This window comes from Stegodyphus dumicola, chromosome 8 (genome assembly GCF_044657685.1).
Source record: "Stegodyphus dumicola isolate Sdum_Otavi_A_Nest chromosome 8, ASM4465768v1".
NCBI lineage: Eukaryota > Metazoa > Arthropoda > Arachnida > Araneae > Eresidae > Stegodyphus > Stegodyphus dumicola.
In genome coordinates this window covers 189,502,563-189,525,725 of record NC_140775.1, presented here as the reverse complement: position 1 = coordinate 189,525,725, position 23,163 = coordinate 189,502,563, and the positions used below count along the sequence as shown (strand labels likewise).

Here is a 23,163-nt window from a genome sequence, read left to right as displayed (position 1 = left end):
TTTTCTGTACAACATTGCCATTGCTCGCTTTTAAATCCTTGAGTTTGTTAATCAAAAATTCGTTAAAATTTTACAACGTATACAACTGATAATAAAACAAATTCCAAATATCAAATTTGGGCTTCCAGATGCCCATATTCGCACTAGGATTCCGTCATTAAAAATTGGATGGCTTTAGGTATTGTTGTTTTATCCCAATGCGAGAAACATACATACATTTATGCAGATTCTTCATTATTTAATTTCTTCAAATATAACACAGGGCAATAATATTTGGTGGCAACAGTTTGAAAAGTGAAACATGGATTTAGAGTGATTCAACACAAAATCGCAAAACAAAAACAATAGTTCCTCAGGGACAAAGTCCCTTTGGACTAAAAAAAAAGAAGCTTTTTCAAAATGTTTATGTTTCAGTCGAAGCAAAGCCTGGTGCCTAAAACTCGAGTATCCACCATTTATATTAAGAAGCAAAAAAGAATTCAAATGTTAATCCATCAAATACATATTTGTAAATGTATTGCCAAAAATGTATTCCTCCAAAATGTTAACAATCGTGAAAAAACAAACAGATATATCAGATGAGTAAAATCAAGGATTTTTAAGGACCAAAAATTGTTTTCAAAAAACCTATGGAATTTTAAGTGCTTTTAAGGACCCTATGACTAATTCAATAAAATGAAATCTATTTTATTAAAAAACAATGCACAGATTCCAAAGATCTCGAAAGGTTTTTGCTTAATTCTAATACCAACTTTGCATGAATATTCGTTAGTAAACTCATATGTCTTGAAAAAACACTCAGGACCGCCACTAAGCTTATTGCTGCTGGTGCAATCTCTGCAGATTGTAAATTCTGAAAATTTTACCAACACCCCAAAACTGCTGACCAGTACCTTCTTAAAAAAAAAAAAAAAAAAAAAAAAAAAAAAATTGCCATCCCAAAATTTTATTGTTTTGTGTTCCTCCAAACCCTAAAAATTTTGCAGCATCTTAACTGAGATGCATTGGTTGTTCTAGCATATGTAAAGACTATGCATATTTTCTAAAAAACACTATAAATATATTTATTGTTGTCTCTCCACATTCATAAAACTTTTTGAACACATTTCCATACTCATATTCTTACAACTTTTTAAATGATTTTTATAATTAGACTAACAATAATACTGGTAATTTCAAAACAGAAAATTTTATTCCCTCCCTAAAAACATTCACTTATGCTCAAATATTTTGCTAATGGTTTGCAGCTAGTTTGTTAATTAATTCTTTTCAACCAGTGATGTTGGATACATCTTTAGAGTCTAACGTTACAAATGGAGACAAAGAAATACACAGAGATTCAATCTGGATTAACATACATTGCTGGCCATTAAAATTGCAACACCATGAAGGAAAGCAAATACAAAAAATATATTTATTAGACGTAAACAGTATGGCATGAAGACAAAACGATTAAATGTGTAAGCACTTTGGAGGTTTACAGGGGTGCGAAATTAGCAGAAACAGCTGCCACTCCTGGTCGATAAAACGGCCCTTACCCCAATAGGCATGGAGTCAAACTGGGCTTGGATGACAGAAATGGGCAATTCAATCCATGCTGCTTCAAGTCTATGCCACACTTCATCAATCATATTAGTTGGAGATGGGTGGTGGGATAGTCCCTCAGCAACTCATGAGCAGATTTTTCAATGGGTGACAGATCTGGTGACCATGTAGGCCAGGGCGGCAATTGAATACCCTGTGTATCGAGGAAGATCAGAACACGACATGCAACATGTGGTCTTGCATTATCTTGTAGGAACATGGCATTTGAGGGCCTCAAAGAAAGAGCACAACCACTGGACATAAGATGCCAGAAATGTAGCCATTTCCCTTCAAATTACTGTCGATCTGAACTAAAGATGTGCGTGTCATGTACCCAATGGCTGCCAAACCATCACACCAGGTACAGGGCCCCTATGCCGATATCGAATGCAAGCAAACGATGTGCAGTCTCCTTGTACACTCCAGACACGTATACAGCCATCAGAATATTGCATATAGAACTGGGATTCGCTTGAAAAGGTTACATTGTGCCTCTCCTGCACCCAGCTTTGTCATTTGGCACACCAGAATTGCCGTCTCTCTCTATGCTGCATTGTCAAGGTAAACCAAAGTAATGGTCACCCTGCTGATAGTTCATGCTGCTGCAAACGTGAATGTACCTTACAAGCTGATACTGGGAGTGCTGCAAACATGCCCATTTCCTGGCTAATGGTCCGAGATGTGATCGTACGATTTTGCAGGGCTGACTTTACAATATGTCTGTTTTCTCTCACGTTAGTCATGGAAGGGCACTGAGATTCTGCATGCCATTCAGTATGACCCTCAGCAATCCATTGATTCCATATTCGCATGACAGTGGTTAGATGTTGACCAGTGCAACCGGCGATATCACGGAACGATAATCAACACTTTCGATAGGCATCGATCCTACCATTATCGAATTTCGAAACTTGCTGGTAAGCATTTCCTCTTCTTATTCGAGGCATAACACGATATTCTGACCAAACTCCAACCTTACAAAAGCACTTTCTGAATGAAATCCACTGCACAACTTTTCTTTTATACAGTGCTTCAGATGTCGTTTCTCCCTCCTGCATAATCTAAATGCGCTGAAATACTAATCATTTGCATATCCCAACTTCTTCCTTTCATGTGATTTTGACATACGTCAGATCATTTCTTCCTGGTGTTGCAATTTTAATGGCCAGCAATGTATATTAAGCACAAAATTATTATGAACATGGTAAGGTAAACAAACACAATGACAACTATTAGAAACATCACCAGAAATAGAAAAGTAAAAACCATGTTGTCACACACATTGCAAAATACAATGGGAAATATAATCATGAATTAAAAGTTATTTGCATCACATCTTTCCTCCACAATTACAGTTTTTATAAATATCCTCTGAACTGTATTGCATTTAAAAGATTTGCCATTAATAATCAGATGTATATATATATATATAATATAGATGTATATATATGTATATATATATGTATTTGGTATATATATATATATACCAAACTCCATGTTAAAATAAAATTTTCAAGACTAAACTTTTAGAGAAAATTCCACTTATTCTTTGTAATCTTAAGAAATATACTTCCTTACTATATCAGTGCTATGTAATCGATTATTTTCTCCAGTGATTCTAAAATTTTATGAGAATATGTGAAGACAACAACATTGTAAAACTAATAACTATCCAACATTTAATTGAAAAAAAAGAATGTTCTATTATGATGTCTTAAAGACAAGAGTTACTCTCCATAGAACTGAAATTAATGCATCAGTATATTCTGCTTCAAACTCATTCTTAACACAAATGTGTTCAAGTAATATCACTTGTGAATGGGTCAAGTAATATCACTTAAAGCTTGAAGAAAGTTTAAATTTCTTGCAACCTATTATGGTTAATTAACAACTACAGGAATGGTTAAAACTAATTCTGATGGTCGTATACGTGTTACAGCTGATACAGTATGAGCTCATCTAATCTGCTTGAAAAACCGGTTATATTCAAATAGCATGCCATCTAAAAAAAAAAAAAAAAAAAAAAAAAAAAAAAATTAAATATTACTTAAAAATTTACTGGAAGGTATTATGTCCAAAAGTACTAAAATTCTATACTTTTGCAATTCATGTGATTTCTTTGGCTTCATATCCAGCTGATGAAACTCCTTTACAACTACACATATGTATTAATTACTCTCTATGTCTCTGCAATTTTGAATCATTGATCAAAGAATCTTTGTATTATCTGTTGAATTCCCAAGATAAAAAGTTAGAAACTCAGGAAATAACCTTAACTCAGTTACCATACACATAATCACTTTAAATAATGACTCAAAATTTTCACAAGCACTTTGACAAGCTAACATATCTGCATTATGAGCACTAAAATATGAACATAATATGCATAATGTAAGCATACTATTCTAGAGAAAATGGGACAGTTATTATTTACTGTGATAACCAATCTATAAAAACTTTATCTTTTTCATGTCTTGAAAGTGCAACTTAGAATATATATCGGATTTATATGTAGTACTGTTCTAGCATACATTTCCTGACAAAACACAGAACTTCTGAAATGTTATGCTGAATTTTCCGCCTCAAGCTATGGCTAAATACCAAATTTTGTACTAATAATTTTACATTTATTTGCATCTGAAATCTGACATCAAAAATAATTTTACTTAAAGAACTTCTAATTGACACTAACCTTGATTCTTTTTTTAAATCTAATGAAACCCCCTTCAGAACATGCAGCAATTTTTATTTTAATGTACCAACACACACAAAAGAGGCCCCAAAAAGGGCGGGAAAACAAAAATTACACGATGCCACATCAGGTAAAAACAGAACTTATGGAGCCCTATTTGTTAAATTTCTGGCAAAAAAAATTCATGAAAATTTTTATCAGTGTGATCACCATTATTATGGTGCAAAATCCATGAGTAAGTTCACTACTTAATTGTTTTCTATAAAATTGCCACACACAAATGACCAAAAGACACTCAAATAATATTCTGTGTTAACAGTCTGGTCAGCTAGCAGAAATTCATTATGCATATCATAACAGTTTAAGAAAATAGTCAACATTGCCTTAACTTTCGACAGATTTCAACATGGTCTTTTTGGTCTTGCTTCCAGTTTTGTACACTATGACTGCTCAAGTTTCTCTGTCTTCGAAAGCACAGTGCCATGTTTCAGCAGTCAATAACATGCTGTATGAAGGAAATCACCCTGAAAAAAGCATCTCATGTAGCCCTTGAATATGTTGCTGTTTTCAGAGTAACCCAAGAAGCAATGCATTGTAAGCAAAAATAATCTTTCAAACTTGCTAACAAGTTCCAAATGATATAAAAACTTGGTCAATAATATCTCTATTTGTTAAACAATGAGCATTAAGCGCCAGATCTCTGACCTGATTGGCCTATTGCTCAGTTAAAATTGGTAGCTTACCACACCTCTTCAATGCATTTCCCCCCTTCTTTAAACATCTCATACCACTCAAAATGTTTTATTTTTGTTTAAATGCTGTTCTTAAAAGCTTTCTGCAACATTTCAGATATTTTTGGAGCAGAAATTCTATTTCAAAAATAAAATTTAATGCATGTTCTTTGATCAATCTCATTTCTTATTTTGAAAATCATCAAAGAAAACAAAACAGGAATTGTTGCTAGATATCAAAGGTGCAATAACTTCTGAAAAAAACCGCCAATTTCTTGTATATGCATATTTTAAGACTCACTCCTGATACTTTTGGATCTAGCAAAAGTAACAACCACTATTAAGTTTTACAAGATAAACAGCATTTTAAACACACTGTTTAAAATATCATTTCACAAGCTTCATTACTACATGCTTGCGATTTTCAGTAAGAAATCTACAATTGCCAGCACGAAATCTTGCCAACTCCACATTATAAAATTTATACTTACTTAATTCTGGAATGATGCAATTAAAAAAATATTTACTTTTGAATTGCATAATTCCAGAACTGAGCATTTTATTACTTTCAAAATGTGCACAAATTTATGGACTGACACAATATATGCATATACTATAATGTGCAAAAGAAGATTTTACATAAAATGGGCACTAATACAGTAAACTGGTTGTTAAATAATTTGAAGTCCACGGTTGTTAAATAATTTGAAGTCCACCAATTATCTTACATAAAATGGTATTACTTACCAGGCTATTAGGGATTAAATTCCCTATAAACATAATGCCTCCCAAAAAATTTGAAAAGCTATAGATGTTCCTAACATCAAAGCTTTGCTTACCAAATCAGCAGTAAAAAGCATATTAAAAAAATGGAAAGTGCAGCTTACCAGAAGAATATGATGATGAGGAAGGTCGAGATGCTGAATATTGGTCCCTTCTGGTATTAGATGAATTATGCCCGATAATGGGCGGATATTGGTTACGTCCTGCACTGGGTGGATATTGGTTACGTCCTCCACTGGGTGGATATTCGTTACGTCCTGCACTGGGTGGATATTCGTTACGTCCTGCACTGGGTGGATACTGATTGTGTCCTGCACCAGGTGGATATTGGCTGCGTCCTGCACTTGGCGGGTATTGATCATGTGCTCCATTACTAGGTGGATATCGGTTATGCCCTGCACTGGATGGATATCGATCCTGTCCTGCATTTTGGGAGTATCGGTCCCGTCCTGCCCCAGATGAATACCGATCACGTCCACCATAACTGTTTGGAGGAGGAACATTACCATAACCTGCACTTCTGCCTCCTAAACTGTGGCTAAAGTGAGTGGGGAAAAAAAATTCTTTAATGTCACACTTGCTCAAAATTTGCAAGAAAGAATATATACTACAAAGTCATTATTTTAATCCTTAGACATGTAAACAAAACAGATAATTCTCCTCATCTTATGTTTTTGTTTGGCTTAATGTATTAAGCTATGGAAACAAACCTTGCCGCTCAGTGTCACAAAATTGATACTTTTTTAACGTGATATAAATTTATCTTTCTTCTAAACTAAAGTTCTGTTCAAAGAATATGGGATGTCACATATTTTATAAGAAAGCGTTTTTGCTCAAACAATACAAGTGTTGCAACAGATCGCGAGGGTTGACAAGTTGATTTCTCCTTTTCAATTTTTTTGGGAAAGGTACAAGTAAGTACCTTTCAATTACCAGGGCAAACCTAAAGCAGAAAATTTTACTCCCATAAACACAGAAGCCATCCACATGACTGTTTTCAAGAGTAGCATTTATGCACAAATTAAAAAAAAAAAAAAAAAAAAGTAGAAAAACCTGAAAGTTTTTCAGATTTTATATTACGCTCAAAGGGGCTTTTACCATTTTGCATGTCATCTTTATTTATTAAATATCACATTCTTCACACTCAAACTATAAAATTCAATTCAACAGCAATATCACAGAATAAGTTTAAAAAGGCATTTCTTTAGAATTTTCAGTACACAGTCTTGCATGCTGAAGATAAAAATGCCCCCTTCCATAACAGTGTAGCTGTTGCTCGCTTTGAAATCGTTAAGTTTTTGTTAATAAAAAATCTGGTAAAAGTTTTACAAAATATGAAACAGATAATATATCAAATTAAAAATTTGGGCTTCCAGATGCCCATATTCGGGTGGAGACGTACGTTATTCAATATTTGATAGCTCTAGGTACCATTGTTTTATCACAATGCAAGAAACATACACACATTTATGCAGATTCTTCATTATTTAATATCTTTAATTATAATACAGATGATAATATTTGGTGGCAACAATTTGAGAAGTGAAATGCCATAAAATGCCACAACAAAATTAATAGCCCTTCTGGGCTATCGCTCTTTGAGCTAAAAAAGAAAGAAAAAATAAAATCTGAAACCTTTCAGATTTTATATTACTCCCCAAAGGGCAATTTTTTCATTTATATACACATATACATTTCGAGAGCATTTGGGTAGCACGTCTATTTGAGAGCATCTACCTTTGGGCTAAAAATATTTAAAAACAGCACATCCTCAGAATTTCTGATAAACAGGCTTGCGTGCTGGAGATAAAAATGTTTCTTTCCGTGCAGCATTGTCACCGCTCGTTTTGAAATTGTTGAGTTTGTTAATCAAAGATTCGTAATATTTTATAAAATAAGAAACTGACAATAAAGCAAATTTGAAATCCCAAATTCAGGGTTCTAAGTGCCCATAATTTAGGTGAAGGACTATATTATTCAGACTCTGTTGGCTCTAGGTACCATTGTTTCTTTCGCAATGCGAGAAACATACATACATTCATGCAGATTTCTCACTATTTAATTTCTTTAAATACAATACAGGGTGATAATGTTTGGTGGCAACAATCTGAGAAGTGAAATGGACATTTATAATGTAAAAGGCTGTTTTGAGACTGACAGTCCTTCTGAGGTAATGCCCCTTTGGGCTTGAAAAATAAATAAATAAATAAATAAATAAAAAGCTCAGACGTAATCTGGTTTTGCAAAGGAATACAGCACCTTTTATATGACTATTACTATATTTGCACAAAATAAAAAGATGTTTAACATCAGACCTATCAAGAAAATGGTTGTCAAAATCATATTTTAATCACATAAAAGAATTCTCCTTACTTCGATTTAAACAAATGCAACATACCTTTGCTTTGGTTTAAATGAAAATACACACACCTGTTGGTAAAGGAATTTTCAAAGAACCAGAAATAAATGAGTTTATAGGAAACATTGATTGATTAAATTACTTCAACCAAAGGCAATAACAATATTTTTCATTCTATATGTGGCAAGAACCGGTTTATTTCTAGTATATCATAATAAAGAATTTGTCACCACAATAAAGCCACAATTCGTGAAATAATTAAGAATTTCATGATGTGAAATTCAGGTGAAATGTATCAGCAAATTCCCAAAAATTAAGATAATGTGTCCCTGTATGTCATCAACGATGAAGACAAACATGCTTACAAAATGGGAGAATCCCCAATCACCAGCCTCATAGTCCAGATCTCTTATCATATGAATTCACTTTCAAGCCACGAAAAAAAAAAAAAAAAAAAAAGCAACCAAAAGTACAACATTGCACATTGGACAATGATATGAAGATAGTTGCATTGACCTCTTTTTTGCAATAAACAAACAAACAAACAAAAATCACATTTGACTTTTTTTGAGTTACCCAGACAGAATGGTAGTTTGGGGAGCCTGGCTGCAATACCGAAGGGCCCAGGTTTGAATCCTGGAAAAGGCATTGGATGTAAAATTGTCTGTTCCTTCATAGGAGGAAACTGTGGACACCTATTAGGTGTCTCCACAATAAAATGGACACCACTTCTGGTCTTCTGGTCTTAGTAGCGTGCCAATGTCATTACAGGCCAACGCCATTATCATATGAATTCACTTTCAAGCCACAGAAAAAGCACTCAAAAGTACAATATTCCACATTGGACAATAATATGAAGATAGTTGCATTGACCTCTTAAAGACATTCAACCTCTTTTGAGCCACCAAGACGGTATAGTGGTTAGGGAAGCCTGATTGAGGTACCAAAAGGCCCAGGTTCGAATCCTAGAAAAGGCATGGATGTAAAACTGTCTGTTCCTTCATAGGAGGTAACAATAGCCACCAATTAGGTGCCTCCACAATAAAATGGCCACCACTTCTGACCTTAGAAGTGGCCAATGCCATTATAAGCAAGTGCCTGCCATTGGGAAGAGGGGACCTTTTTTTGACAATAATATGAGAGCTGATTTTGTATAAATTGAGAAAAATCTACTGAACTATCCTTCAATAGAAACCTTTTTGTTATTTTTTGTACACACACATCAGTCTTTTCCATGTTAATCGATAATTCAATTGCATGAAGCTCATCATCACAGCAAGATCCACTTCCACTAAAGCTAATACGCATATCTGATTTATTATCAACATTTCATAGCTAACTTAGTATATCTGAAATTATCAAAAAGAATTCAGAGTACTTATTTTAAAAATGAATGACGTTACCTGAATGAAAACACTCATACTTTTGTCATCCAGAAAAGTTCTTTTATTCCAGAAGAGAATTTTTTGTATGTTAAAAGCCAGCTTTCATAAATTATTAAATTGGTTGCTTTACCGATCCAAGATATAGTAAGCAGGTAGAAGTACAAGTAGGTGAGACACCTGAATTTCATTGTTTTTTGTACAGGTATAATCATACCACACTTACTGTGCAGCTCTGCCTTAATTTTGATGTAGAGCACACTGCTGGATGGCCTGAGGATATCCCAACCACTCTCCCAATCATCAAATCACCCAAGAGCTTGCCTGCATTTTAAATGCTATGGTGTACAGACAATAACAAATATCCATGCCTTATCTGGGATTTGAACCTGAGCTCATCGATATGGTAATTAGCGTCACTATCCACTATACCATTCTGGGTGACAGACATAGTAAGCAACAAAACACTTATTATTTAATGAAATTTATAGCAAGTATTAAATAGCAGACTGTATTTCTTACTATACGAATGATAGATACACTTCTGTCAATGGAAATAAATACTTTAGCTGGCCCACACTTTTGCTTAAGAGTGGGCCACAAATTGGTGATTACCACAATAAGAAAAACAGATTATTGTTAGTAAAGCACTAAAGTCAATTTATGACAAAAATTCAGATACACCATATTTAAGTGGATGCTAGCTGCACTCCACTTCTGAAACAATATACTTGGTGAGGGAATCTTACAATTCTGCCAATAGAGTAGAAATATGTTTATGGAGAAATATAGCAACCTCACAAATTCCAAGGAAAAGGATGAAATGATGAATAATTCTTACTGTTATGTATCTCTTGAGCTGAAAGAAGACAAAAGCGAAACTGCATAATAATACTGTGCGTCACTGTTAATGGATATGAGCTGCCACTTTTCATTTTTTTTTTTTTTTTTTTTTAAGTATAAAACTCTAACAAAAAAAAGAAAAACTACCATCTGGAAGACTGGTATGAGGTCCAGGTCATGGCTGGATGACAAAATAATTCTGCATGTGTAGAGACAAAAAGCAGGGGAGATAAAAAAATGTGCAATGCCCTTGTCGGGACTGGAACCAACGACCTCTCCAATAAGCGTCGAACATGCTTACCACTACACCATGAAGACATGCTAAGAAGGTGGGAGAAATACCTCATATATTCCCATTTTTAAGAGGTGACTGGGGATTAGAGGAACTAATTGCCAAATTCTGGTGGTGGAAAATCACCATTCACCATCCTTTTTAGTTCGGGTGCCACTGTAGAGACATTAGGTATTTTTTGATAGCAGGAGAGATGAAAAATTAGCAATGCCGTCGCCGGGACTCGAACCATGGACCTTCGAACATGCTGATCACAACACCATAAAGGTATGCTAAGAACGCAGGAGAAATACCTTATACATGGATTGGTTGAAGTCAGTGTGGTTTTTCAAGATCATTATTACACCAACAGTCCATATCGGTTTCTGACAGCTTCCAAAGTCATCTAACCAAAATTATGACAAAGATGATGATATATGAGAAAAGTGACATGATGGCAATATCAGGAGTGATGACTGGAAAACAACAATCACTTAATGCATCCATTAACGATTCCTTTTAAGATGTATCTTTGATGTTTCTAGTGTAACTGGAGGGTTCTAGGAAAAAAGGCCACAGGAATAATGCTCACAGGAAAAAAGCCCACAAAGAAAAAAGGTTACATGGAAAAATGCTCACTTAGAAATATGCTCACATAGAAATATGTTCACATGGAAAAAAGCTCACTGATAAATAATTCACGTAGAAATATCCATACATTAATGAACCAGTAATTAATAGATTTAAACATCGTACACCTAGTCTAAGATTCTAAAGAAAATTTATTTAAGTTATCAAAACATATAAGATTGCTATTAATTATGGGCCATTTTGAATTAAGAAAAGAAGAGGAGGAAGGAAGTAAAAATGAAAGAGAATATACAGTGAAAAAATTATTACTATTTTAATTGTTAAAAAAATAAAATGATAATAAATATAAGTTACACATTTTATTAAATTACGTAAAATAGTTAATTTTATCAGCGATTTCATGATAGTTTCTTACATGATTCATGATTACCAAATGTAAGTTTTCGTATTTTTTTTTTTTTTTTTTTACTTCAGTACATCCTGTATTTACATTACCCAATAACAAACATTGACTGGCTAAATCTTTGTTTTCAGTCCGTCAAATAAAAACCACATACTGGGATGGCTATCATTAAATGATGAATTTAGTACGTTATGAAAGCATTCGCAACAATTCGTGATTTTAGGAGATTTTTTTTAAGGCTGCCTCATGATGTTCAATTGAGAGGCATCATCAAAGTGCCTAAAAATGTTAATTCTATTCCTAAAATTTTAAACTTCTGCAGAAATTTTACAAATTTTTTGGCTTTAAGCTTAAATAACTACATTCAAACATCAATTTGTATAGATACACATCAAAAGTATCCAAAAATAGAGTAGAAAAGCAAAAATTAATTATTTGCAATTACAGGAAAAAAATGTTGTGCAGAGGCAGTGGTATACACATATTACAGTACCCGCAAAATTTTACTACAGTTTTTCATGCTTTTATTTACCGCTCCTGAGAAAGTTAATATGAGCATTTGTTCATGTAAACATATTTCATGTGAGCTTTTTTCCATGTGAGCTTTTTTCTATGTGGGCATATTTCCTCGTGGGCATTTTTCTTGTGAGCTTTTATACCAGTGAGCATTATTCTGTGAGCATTTATCCTGTGGGCATTTTTCTGGTCACTCAACTGGAGGCACTATGGAGTTGCTATCCAATGGGCAGCTAAGAAAATCATCTGTACTTTAGGTGTGAAAGGATATTGATTTCACAGGAACTAATACCTAAAGATACGATGCTGAAAATTTTCGCATCATGTCCATTTCCAGTATGATAGGATGGGCCAGAAAATGACACAATAAATATCTTGCATGATCTCAGAGTGAAAACTCAAGCAACGGACATGACAATGAAATCTCAAAGTAAAAACAAAATTAACAGCTTTCAATTCCAATGAAGGCACTGATTAGAGTATTTCAATTTTAAGATATGCAAAGGCTATTGATGATAAAAAATTGTTTTAAAATAATTCATTTTCTTGACCATAGGCTGCATTCTCCTTTTTGGGGGAAAAAAAAATTAGGACCAAAAAATGTGACCTATATTTGCATAAATAAAGTGATTATTTTTTTAAAAAAAAAAGTAAGCATGAAGTAAGTATTTTAAAAATTATTTGAAAAATCAGGAAACTCTACTCAAAGCATTGGACTGCAGCTATAAGGATCATTATCAGTAATATTTTCACAAACAAAAATAATTTCAAATTATTTATTATTTGAAATAAACAACCCCAGAATAAATTATATAGAAAGAAACAATCAAAACTAAAGCATATTGTTAAAATATATTCCACAAAATTAAAATATATTGAATTTTCAGCAATTTCTGCTAATATGACTCAAAAATCTGTTTATTGCTTTAAAAAAAAAGAGATGGTTTATAAATCATCACAATTTTCAGTAACACTTACTTCAGCATCCTGTGACCTCCTGAATCTACTGATATTCTTTTGTTATATGGAGCCATGCCAACTTGAGGTCTCCTGAAATTATTTCTATTTCTATAATCAGGTACTGGCATCTGACCGGGTTTCAGAACTTTAGGCGGATCGCTAAAGAAAGACAGAATTTTTATTACCTGGTAATTATAATATAAATTTTATAAAATTATCAGAAGGGGTTCTTTTATAAGCAATGGTAATAATGACAACAATAGCAACAATTTTCATTCTGAATCAATACATGTTTATTATGCTCTATTATCATATTATATATCACACATTAAAACTACAGCAAAATTCTGATAATTTATAACCACTTAATCTACCAAAGCCCCTAATCTGCAATCATTTTTAGGTGTAAGCAAACAAAATTTTGATTTTCAGATAATTCAACATGGCAAGTTTAGCGGAAATTCTTCCTTATTTGCATACACAAATAAACTTTTTAACAAATATATACTATACTTATTACATACTTAATTAAAAAAAAATTGCCTTCTCATAGAAATTATTTAGCCTTTTCTGCACAAGTTCTTTTATAATACACACACTGTGAACATTCGCACATTTTTCCTTTTAGAAAAATCCATACTTTCTGCTGTATAATCTGCTACTTAAAAAAATAATTTTATGTGGTTAATATATGTGATGCATTTACTTGCCCACAAAGTTTCAGAAGGTGAATTTCAAATTAAATGCACTTAGCTGGCTTGTTTGCATTTTGTGGCATGAACAAGCTTGTTGCATCAGTAATGAACAGAGATAGCTTTTTCAGAATATCAACTGTAAAACTTTTTCTTTTTTTTCCCCCTTAAATTTGAAAGCAAAAAATAATTTCACTGGTAGATTACATTTTTTTCAACATAAAATATTTTGATATGTTTTTATTATTTCCTCAAAAATGTTTCCTATTAATTATCTCTTTTTCTATCTTCTACAAGTTTCTTTTGTGCTGAATTAAAGTTAGTTAGTGCTGAATTAAAGTTAGAATAAAGTTTTTGTGCTGAATTAAAGTAAGTTAGTTTCAATACTTTCTAGTTTACTTAGTGTCTATTATCTTGCCTTAGTGAGATACCATGTCTACTAATATGTCTTTAGTTAGAGGTGAGTCTCCCGACCACACTGTAGACGTACCCCCACGTGCTACGAGAATGGTGAAGAGAGAAGTGCCTTTGGACGGAAACCGAGCATGGCTATTTGTGTTTATAGCCTAGGCATCGGGGATTTAAAATATTAGTAGGTGTAAAATCAACAATGTATCTATGTAGAATGTTTCGGTTTGAGATGTAATATGCCAAGCAGATATACAGCTACAGAGCCAAATTATTGAGTATACAAATTTAAGCTAAAATGATTGTTTCTTCAATAACGAGGTATTTTATTTAGTGCCGAAGTAAAATTAAGAATCAGGACTCTCCACATGCACGAGGGAAATCAAATGTGTGAGCGTAAAGCACACACACAAGAATAGATAAATTAAAAAAAAGAATTGGTGGTGACTTTGAGGTCTGGATTTTAGGTCATTCCGGATATTGGACATCCAGATCTCAGACTTTGCACTGTATTTCCTTTGTATGCTTAGTTCCTCATGTGAGAACGCACAAAACTTGACACATGACTATTTAATTTAGATCCATCTGTAAAAACAGTGTAGCCTGTCATATTAGAGAGGCCTTTATTCAAATTCAACTGTTTCAGTAAAGCTGGAAGAATGTCTAATCTTTCTCAAAGTCTACAAGGTATTTCTCCTGCCTTCTTAGCATGCCTTCATGGTGTGGTGGTCTGCATGTTCAGTGCGCAATTGAGAGGTCTGTGGTTCGATTCCTGGTGAAAGCACTGCTAATTTTTCATCTTGCCTGCTTCTAAAAATACCTAATGTCTCTACAGTGGCGCCCGAACTAAACGGATGTTGGATGATGATTCTCCACATGCAGGATTTGGTGATTGGGGACCCTAAAACCCAAGTTGCCCTTTAAAAGAGTGAATATATAAGGTATTTCTTGTGCCTTCGTGGTGTGGTGGCCTGCACGCTCAGCGTGTAATTGAGAGGTCCGTGGTTCGATTCTCGGAGAAGGCATTGCTAATTTTTCATCTCGCCTGCTTCTAATAATACCTAATGTCTCTAATAGTCAAAATCTCTAGCTGAGAAGACCTCACTGAAGCAATCGAGAGTTTTATTACCAGCTTTTAATTTAAAGATAGCATATTCATTTTCTGCTAAAATATTGATTGGAAGACATCCAGGAAAAATCTTAACAGCTACTGCAGAAACCAATAAAGCGATTTTTTGAATTCGCAAAATTTTGTTATGCATTCGGATTGATCAACATCAGCTGTCATGTCGTGAGGCCCACCACAGTGTGATATGGTGACAACGGGGTTAATTGAATGGACTGCACTACCCCCAGCCCAGAGCTGAACCCTACCGAGAACTTCTCGGATGAGTTGGATTGCCAAATTAAGGGGTGAAACAACCCTCCAACATCGGTGAAGGAACTTGCACATCTTTTCCAAGCTAAGTGAAAGAAAATACCAATAACCATCATATAAGGACTTGTGGAAAGCATGCCTCAGGTGGTTGAGGCTGTAACTTCCACTAATGGAGGCTCTACCAACTACTGAATATGAATAAATTTTGTTTCTCTTTTCTATCACAGGTGTCCAATACATATTGGTATATAGTGTATTACTTTCGCAAACAAAATATAAAAATAAAAAACTTACACAGCTGATTCTAATCTTGTTGCAGGGAATTTAAAATTGTCCGGATACTGTGGATCAACAAAACTGATACTAAAAATAAAGAATAAACACTTAGTTACAAATACACTAAGATCATTTTATTAAACACACATCTTGAAATATAATGAAAGACACAGAAAAACATACAAACATAGTTACAAGGTGATCAGAATATACACAGAATCACCTGTAGAATATGCATACTCTTATCATTCTTCTTTGGAAAACTGTACCAAAAAACCATTTTCTGTTTTTAATTAGAGGGGCATACCCATAATGAAAATTCCTCAATGAAATCTAATTCCTCAATGAAGAGCACTGTGGATAGCTTTATAGTTAAAAAACATATGCCACATAATAAAATCCTAAACTACGTCTTACAGAATATCTACAGCCATTTACTTATACATGATGTGATACTGCTTTACCTTGCCCATTATCAAGCCAAACAAATAGATGATCAGCAGTCTTGATGTATTTCATATGGAATCCTTGATCATGTACCTTTTTCCCTGGTATGATAACACGCTTGAAAACCTATATTGCATAATTTCTACCCATGTTAAAATCAAATGCATCATTACAATGTGAGATTAATTGCTAATATTGTTAACTTCCTCTATGCCAATTTACAGCATTGCACTGATAATTTGTGGGACCACTGCCCTCATCTGACTATTCACTATATGCAACTGTTTCTGACCTTGACTGCTTCCTGCTACATATATCTCAATTGCTTTTTCTTGATAGCATGCATTATTAAAAGAGGTATAATGTAACTTACAATACATGCTATTTCTGGTATGCGGTATGCATGCATGCCGTCTTTAATTGAGCTCAAAATCTGGGGACATGAGACTGAGGAGAAAGGGCACTCAGACCTAGCTAAAGAAGCCATACAAAGTTAAACGCCCCAACAAAACTTGAAGGCGATCCGAGGAAGCTAACCCTCCCGATCAATCCAGCGGGAGTACCTGGGGACAGCTGAAGATTTCATGCTCCTCGCTGTTTGCTGAGAATATAAAACATTTCATTCTAAAATTTCATAACATCAATTTGGTGTCCCACGGTGCTGTGCTTGGTGACAGATGTTCCCCCTCCTCAGGTATGCCACTGATCTTTACGACAGTAATTATACAAAGACTTTTGAAAAATTTCAGAATGAAGTGAAGAGTGAATTTCATAGAAAAACTGAGATAAAAAAACATTTTAATATTCAACAGAGTTACAGAGAAAGACAGAAAACACTTACCTTAAGAAAATGGAAAATTACATAAATGAAATTTATTTTCACGAAAGGAAATTAAAAAACTTTGCTTCATAACATTATCTTATTTATTTAAAATCAATCATCTTCATGATATTCAAACACTGCCAAACATTTAATAGGTTATCTGAATACAGCAAAGCACACCAGGGTTATTTGCCCGAGGGGAAGGATGCCTTTCGGGCAGATTTTATAAAGGCAACAAACTGGCTCAAATTCAAGTTAACAGAATGAATATGATGAACTTTTCATGTCTGAATATGAAAATTTTCAGTTCATAAGGTATGCCATTTCTTTTAAACAAACAACATTTAGGTACACAAAAAACTAATTTTTGTATGCTTATCTTTTCCTTATTTTTAAATCTATCAGTTTTATATCTAATGCACAACGCACACTCGTAAATTTTCCTCTTAATTTTTATATTAAAAGTGCAGGTTATACACCGGAATATATAGTACATCTTTTACTTAAAGTTTGATACAACCTAAATCTCTAATTAAATAGTATTTTTTTACATGTACTTTCTGAAGAAAGGGCTCTTCTATTTAAGGGACTAAACATCTAACCCACTGGGTGTCTCTTAGTGGAAGATACTACTGAATATTGGGTTCACTTATTGAAAGGTAGTACTTTCTCTTTCTCTCTCTCTCTATATATACAGTCAAAAGTCTTTAATCCAGAAGAATCCAGACCTCAAAGCTACAAACTTTCCGCGCATGCACATAATACCTTTACACATGTGCGTTTAATGTATAACGGACGGTATAAGTTAAGCTAAAATTATCTAATTATTTATTTCAGTTAATGTTGCAGATTGCGTTGTTCCTTAATCCTCTAATTGGATCCGGCTTATTATTTTTTGCAGACTGTTAGAGCAATTTGATAAAAGTAAGCTTGAACTTTCGATTATGTCAAAAAGAATTTCCAATTCTGGAGCTGTCAAAGGAAGTACAAAGCGAAAGCATGTTTCGATGTCCATCAAACAAAAAGTGGAATTGCTGCAAAAAATGGATAAAGGCATATCCTTTGTTTCTCTAACCATTCCGAAATCTGTTTATCAATTTCATGCTGCTCTGCAAGGGGGGGGGACGTTGCGGCGGCGCGCAATGAATTGGAAGTTGATCTGTTAGCACTATCCTTATCTTCAGGGCAGATGTTTTTATTTTATTCAGCTTATAATTCCTTACTAAATGTACTATTTCATCTCGATGTACTCTGTCTTTGATATGATTTAAATCAAATTCTTCATCATTATAAATATCACGAATACACATCAAATGGTTGCAATTTTCTAATTTCAACTATGCGTAATGTTTGCTTTACGCATGCGCGCGTTAGAAGAAATGTTTAATAGAGTAAACAAATAAATATTATTTTTTTTGTAAATTTTGATACCCTTTACATAATAATTGCTCTTTATTTCATAAATTACGGTTTCATATTTTTAATTTTATAATTTCTGCATGCCATCTTACCAGATTTAAACTGATGATCTATAATCTGGAAAAACAGATAATCTGAAATCGCCGAAGTCCCGACAAGTCTGGATTAAAGACTTTTGACTTTATATGTATGTGTGTAATGAAGTAAACTTTGATGTAATATTGTTGCAGAAATATGGATAGCATAGATGTAGAAATACTGCATTCAGAAACGTAGATCTGTAATAATGACACAGCCTTAGCTGTAATAATATTGTTATGAAATGCCTAGCAGCGGTAAGACAGCTTCCCCGCAAAGCGCGTTTAGGGTTCCAGAAAATGACAAGGGAAGACAGGGTTGCCATATTTGGTGCAGATTCGTCCATTTATCAACATTTGGTGACAAAACTGGCAATATGCCATAGACGGATGGAGAACCTTCTGTAACAAATTCTTTCTTGTTTTGCCCAGAATGTTCTCGAACACAAGCCAAAAGCTATATAAACCCTGCTGGTACGTGGAGAGTCACTCAGTGCCTAGTCTAGTGAGTTGATCGCGAGTCTATTGAGTTTATCATCAGTCTAGTGTCGAGCTGGTCATTGGAGTATTGTGAATCTAGCGAGTTATAGCATGGAGAGTATCGAGAGTATGTAGAGTTACGAGAACAAATGAACTGAGTCGGGAGCTGTACACTCGTGCTTTGCCATGAAGCTGCCTTCATCGTTATAGCCAAATAGCCTGAAGGCTGTGTTGCTCATTGTTTAAGCGTGTGTTTCGACGACTGCAAATGTGTTTTTGGAGCTGCCCTGAGTAATACTGGATAATGAATTGTGTTTTCATTCTTCATCAAGTGTTGCCATCAATCATTCCAAATCCAAGAACCCGAACAGAAACATAACAACTGGTATCAGGAGTGTTGTTTGCGAGTGAATGTCAGTGACCTGCCTGCAGGAGAAAGCCATGGCGGAGGAAACGAAGACTTTGATGGACTTGTTAGTCGAGATAAAAGCCAGGCAAGAAGAGATGGAAGCAGGACAAGAAGAAATAAAAGCCAGACAAGAAAAGCTGCATGAGAAATACAAACAGATGGAAGTGGAACAAAATAAGATTAAAAGCGATATCGTAGAGCTTAGACAGAAACTGGAACAAAAATAGCAGCTGTGAAAGAAAGATTTGAAGAAAAATTGAGAAAGTTCCAGAAAAAAGTAGACTTTTCGAAGGAAAACCGGACTGAGCCCAAGAATGAACCTGAAGATTTCAAGGTTTCCCCCAGTTTCTTTTGATACGGTAATCAAACCAAGCAAATACGATGGAAAATCATCATGGAGTGCACATAATATCCAGTTTTTGATCATGCCAGAAACTAACAAGTGGGACTCTCACATGAAGACTTCACAGTTGGTTGCATCACTCAAAAGAGATGCTGTAGACATCTAAGGTGTCCTCTCTGAAGACCAAATTTCAAATTTCAAGAAGAAGTAAGAACTTCGAGAAGAACTTCTGGGAGTGAGATTTGGGGAAAAGTGCGCAAAGGACTGCAGCCGTAGTTGAAAATTCAACAACAGGAAATCACAAAATGCTTCCAAAAACTGGTGACTGTCTTCGAGAGGTTGGTGCATCAAGCATATATGGACTGTCAACATGATGTTTGCAAAAATCTGGTTCTGATGCATTTCATCAATGCAGACAGGGATGCAGGAATTCAGAAGGAATTCTTCAATTGGAGGATCTGAAGCATCTAAAATCCACCATGATCATCACATGAAGTTCTAGTCAGCACAACAAGTGACTCGAAAAGATCACTATTTTATCAGAATGGCTCAAACAGAAGATCCAAATTTTATGTTGCAAAACTGAGAGAAGAAATAAGAAAGATTCGTGGCAGCGAACATGTTAAGAAGGCCTAATAAAAGCAATACCGGAAAGAAAACAATAATAAAAGCAATACGGAAAGAAAACAATCAAGTGCTGGAACTGCAGATTGGAAGGACATCTCCGCATTAACTGTCACATGAATCACGAATGAGAGAAAGCTTCCATGGAAAAAAAAAAAAAAAAAAAAAAAAAAAAAAAAAAAAACAGGGAAACTAAAATGCGGCAATCTCACAGAGCGAAGGTTGCCAGGCAAAGATGCAGCTCCTCTGAAAGTTCTTCAGATCTCTTCAATAAGCGGCAGGAATAATGGACTGTTCATCAAAGGATATGTGAATACGCATCCATGTAAGATGATCATAGATACGGGAGCAAATGTAACCATCATTAGAATAGATGTAGCTCAGGAACTGAACGAAACGTTGAGCTGGACTCTGCCTTGTGCGACTTTATAAACAGTGACAGGTGACAAGATTCCGACTAAAGGTAAAATTAACATCGCCATTACCTTCAAAAATGAGATTTACCAGCACTTGGCCTACGTCGCTAACATTGCGGACGAATTAATACTCAGACTGGACCTTAGCGGAAGTACGACTTTATACTAGACTTTAATAAAATATACTCTGCAAAGGAAGAATAATATTTTGGAAATGAAAAGCAGCATTCCTTCAGCTCAGGTAACAACAAAAACAGTCGTGACCATCCCTCCGATGACAGAATTTTTAATAACCGGCTCCACAGAAATTAATAGCTTTAGATTCGGAATAATTGAATACCCTGAAAATAGCGCAAAAGATGTATTAGTGGCCTCAACATTAGCAGACCTTTCGAGAGACTTCATCCTTGGTGAGAGTGGCGAATGTTCGCCACAGACTGAGAACCATCCAAAAGAGTGAAGTGCTAGCAGCACGCACTCCAGTTACTTGCATTTACAAAGCCCCACTTGAAATTCTGAGTGAGGTAACTAGGAAATTAATGGAAGTCTGCACGCTGGTATTGCACTGTCGCATGTGGGTGTTCAGTACCCCAAATTGTCACATTATGCTTATTTATTAATCCAGAAATGCAAAAAGTTGATTCATCACTGAAGGAACTTTTTCGAAAATTTACATTCCTCCATGTGCGTCAGAAGTTTCCCACAGAAAGATAATTGATGTGGCAGATCTTCCAGTTTCAGATGTTGCAACTATTTGCAAACACTTCCTAAAAACTCTTCACACAGTTTTCTGAGGTACTTTCAGTTCTTATACAGCTTGATATAGCTTGATATATACAGCTTTATGAAGGCTTCTCACATAGTTGGCTTCAATACGCTGAACTATGTCTTCTCCTACTGAATGACGACCAGTTTATTTTCCTTTACACATGCAGCCTGTCTTGAAATTTTGCATACCAACGACGGACTGCCTTATGATCCGTCACTGTCTGTCCATATTTTGTTTGAAACTGGTGCTGAATAGAGACAACAGACTTGCTAACATGAGATTCAAGCACACTAAATGCTTTTTGCTGTTGCCTCGCCATTTTACAAAGTTGTTTTCCTGTCCATTTTGTTTTTTCAAAAATGCCAATGAGGATTGGACTTCCAGCATCATGTATTGGTGACTATTAAAAAGAATTCAAAACTTGCTTACATTACCTCTGCATGTATGTACATTTTTAATGAATACATTTATTACATTTTGCTAAATAAACCTTAGATGCACTGGGGAAACGGTGTAGCACCAGGGTGCCTGGGTCAAGGACCATACCCCTTGTAGAACAGATATGTTAATATTTGAATACTGTCATGAGTAGCTAGTATATATTTAGAATTTTTTTTATATATACGTATACAATTAAATCAAGTTTTCAACATTTTTTAAATTATAAGAATAGAAATAAACTTATGAAATAGGGGCATTTATTTTGACTTACCCTGTATGTACGTATACGAAAAAGCTAATTAACTGGAACACTAAGCTCTCTAAAAAAATAACTGGAAATACTATTTATATAATCAATTAGTTCATATTAAAATTGCTTGTACAGAAGTCAGATAGCAATAAAAAGAAGTTATTTTAAATTATTTTACTTATATGAATATAAAATATAATATAAAATTTTATATTATATTTTATATTCATATAAGTATATGAATTCATAGTGAATATAAAATTCATAGACTTTGACAACTAATCAAATTCCATTGACATTTATGAGCCAATATGTGTGAAGACTGTTATTCTTTTCAGCAATTTATTTGTTATTGTTTTTCTTCATTTTCTTATTCTTTTGAAAGACTTTAATTTTGGTGATTTTTTTATTTGAAGAAACAGTTTTTCTTTAACTAGTCAGCAACCTTTATTCGCCAATATTACTTTATATTACTTTACAAGATTTAACATTAATTTTATACTCAGACTTTCAGATGTAAGTACAATAACAATTTCAAGATGTAAATACAATCACATTTGGCTAATTTTCTTTTTCTTTTTGTATTTTGACTCAAAGCATCTATTTAAATAAGTTTTGTTAAATAAATTCCAGAATGTACTATACCAAGACATTCTTTTTATACTTGTTTACACCTTTTCTGATATATTATTTCTGTGGGCAGTTTAGAAACTTTTTGAATTTTGCATAATCTATAAAATTGTATTTATTTTTTTGAGTAATTACAAGGGCTTTATTTTTGTTTTGAGACGTTTCT

At 34.2% G+C, this 23,163-nt stretch overlaps 1 protein-coding gene across 1 annotated transcript in view; it reads right to left on the bottom strand.

The window, feature by feature from the left end:
• The window catches only part of Rat1 (5'-3' exoribonuclease 2 Rat1), a 184,175-nt gene that overhangs the window by 94,193 nt on the left and 66,819 nt on the right, over window positions 1-23,163 (bottom strand). Inside the window, exons 29-31 of the mRNA XM_085822832.1 lie at window positions 15,888-15,956; window positions 13,134-13,274; window positions 5,895-6,328 (exon numbers count right to left, since the gene is read on the bottom strand). Of these exons, the coding sequence (XP_085678958.1) occupies window positions 5,895-6,328; window positions 13,134-13,274; window positions 15,888-15,956 (644 nt within the window). The remainder of the gene's footprint in view (window positions 1-5,894; window positions 6,329-13,133; window positions 13,275-15,887; window positions 15,957-23,163) is intronic.